At 41.3% G+C, this 1,858-nt stretch overlaps 1 protein-coding gene across 1 annotated transcript in view; it reads left to right on the top strand.

The window, feature by feature from the left end:
* Nucleotides 1-236: 236 nt before the first annotated feature.
* The window catches only part of LOC119585043 (sarcoplasmic calcium-binding protein, beta chain), a 5,024-nt gene continuing 3,402 nt past the window's right edge, over nt 237-1,858 (top strand). The window contains exons 1-2 of the mRNA XM_037933660.1: nt 237-339; nt 1,188-1,243. Coding sequence (XP_037789588.1) covers nt 1,192-1,243 — 52 coding nt within the window. The 5' untranslated portion in view covers nt 237-339; nt 1,188-1,191. The remainder of the gene's footprint in view (nt 340-1,187; nt 1,244-1,858) is intronic.

Raw genomic sequence — 1,858 nt, 5'->3', positions numbered from 1 at the left:
GCAGGAGTCCAAGGGGGGGGGAGCTTAGAGAGGGGAAAAGAGATCCTGGGAGAGCCTAGGCTGGCAAGGCGAGGGTCGGAATATGCAGGTGTGTATATTTGGAGCGTCTAAAAGGAGACAACTACCTGACCCTGCCCTACACTCCGGGGTAAAGGCAGAAGGGACCGCCGGCCGACCAATCAGCGAACAGTACCTGCCGACAGGGGACTACCGTTGACCAATCAGCTAGTAGCACCTGGCGGCATCGGGGAGTATATAAGCTGGAGGACAGACGACCCCAATTGTGTCGCACGGTTTTGGTGTCAGAGTAAAGAGTGAACACAAGACTCAAGCATCAAGGTGAGTCCGAGTCAACAGTGAAAAGTGACAACCAACATTTACTCCAAGACACAAAAGTTCGGTGCATAACACAGCAGAGGTCTTTTGCGAGGGCCCCGTCGACGAAAGGCAGATACCCCTGTGCCCCGAAGTGCTCGAACTGGGAAACTTAAAGTCTTTGAACGCCTGTGCCTGTGAACGGTGTTAAAACGTACCTCCCCCATATTCATGCTAAGAGAACATTCACTCAGATGTTCTTCAAGCACTGAGTGGATTTCGGGCCTTGCCAACCCCCAAAGTGACAAAAATCTGTTCAATGTTTTCTTTTTCATCTTGCTTTGGTGTCTCAATGAGAAAAGAACATAGCACTGTTAACTCGGGTCTCTAATACACAAAGCAGCATTTTTTGGCAAGCTTAGCCTGCATGCATTCATACTGTAGAGTAGAGTAGAACGACGGAATATTACAACAGCAAGGCAACTACATCATTAGGAATTTTGCAACTATCACTCTAGAGGAGACAAAATAAAATTCTTCAAAGACTATCGAACACGTTATCTGATAAAGTTTAACAGATTCACTATCTGACTGACGACGGGACCTGCTTAGTTTGTGCTTTTGCTTTATCTCTCTTTCTAACATCTTAAAAGCTTTAAGAGAATCACCACTTGTTGATTCACCAGACATTTTTTTCCCCTAAAATAAAAATTAGCTCCTTGTTCCTTCGTTAAATTCATGAACATTGAGGTATTTTATTGCACAGAATATTCATCTTTTTTCCAAAGATTTGTTTTAATTCACCAAAGAAAGAATCACCATTTTCCGTCTTTTGTATAAGTATTACCTTCGCTCTTTTCTCTTCCCAACAGCAAAATGGCTTACTCCTGGGATAACCGCGTCAAGTACATCGTCAGGTACATGTACGGTAAGTACAGATTTAAAAGAAATAATTTCTTACGTTTCACCTTTGATAATCATTATTTCTTTTAAAACTTTGTTTCCTTTCCCCTGACAACCACTTTAAGGATTCAATTTCAATATCTTTTACTAACTCCACAAAAAACTAGCTCCCCTTTACATATCAAGTAAAGTAAATTTCATATCGCCAGTACTTAATCCACTAAGTATCTCTACAATACACGATCACATTATTTTTTCTTGATATATAAGTAACTAGAGTACATCTTCCCTGCGCCAATTGCTTCCCAAAATAAATACCTCAGTAAGACAATGAACTAAAGAATCAAATACCACACTCCTCACAATACACGATATCCTTCGCCTTGAAAACTTAACACGGGAGTATCCAAACCCCTATTTCCATAATGATAATGATAGTGAAACCACAACTGGCGATATCTTTATCCCTTATTCTGTCACGGGTGGCAATTGTCTCTTCAGGGGGAGAAGGTGGCGCAAAAAGATTGATAATGACAATGACAAATGCTTCTTGACATACGTTTAACGACTAAAATAATACAGGTGGTTCTCCGTTTTCTATGCTCACCTGAGATTGGAGAAGTTATGTTCCATGTTTACA

The sequence above is a fragment of the Penaeus monodon genome, chromosome 19 (assembly GCF_015228065.2).
Source record: "Penaeus monodon isolate SGIC_2016 chromosome 19, NSTDA_Pmon_1, whole genome shotgun sequence".
Classification (NCBI taxonomy): domain Eukaryota; kingdom Metazoa; phylum Arthropoda; class Malacostraca; order Decapoda; family Penaeidae; genus Penaeus; species Penaeus monodon.
Note: the sequence above shows the minus strand (reverse complement) of the source record. Positions and strands in the feature narration are given on the sequence as shown.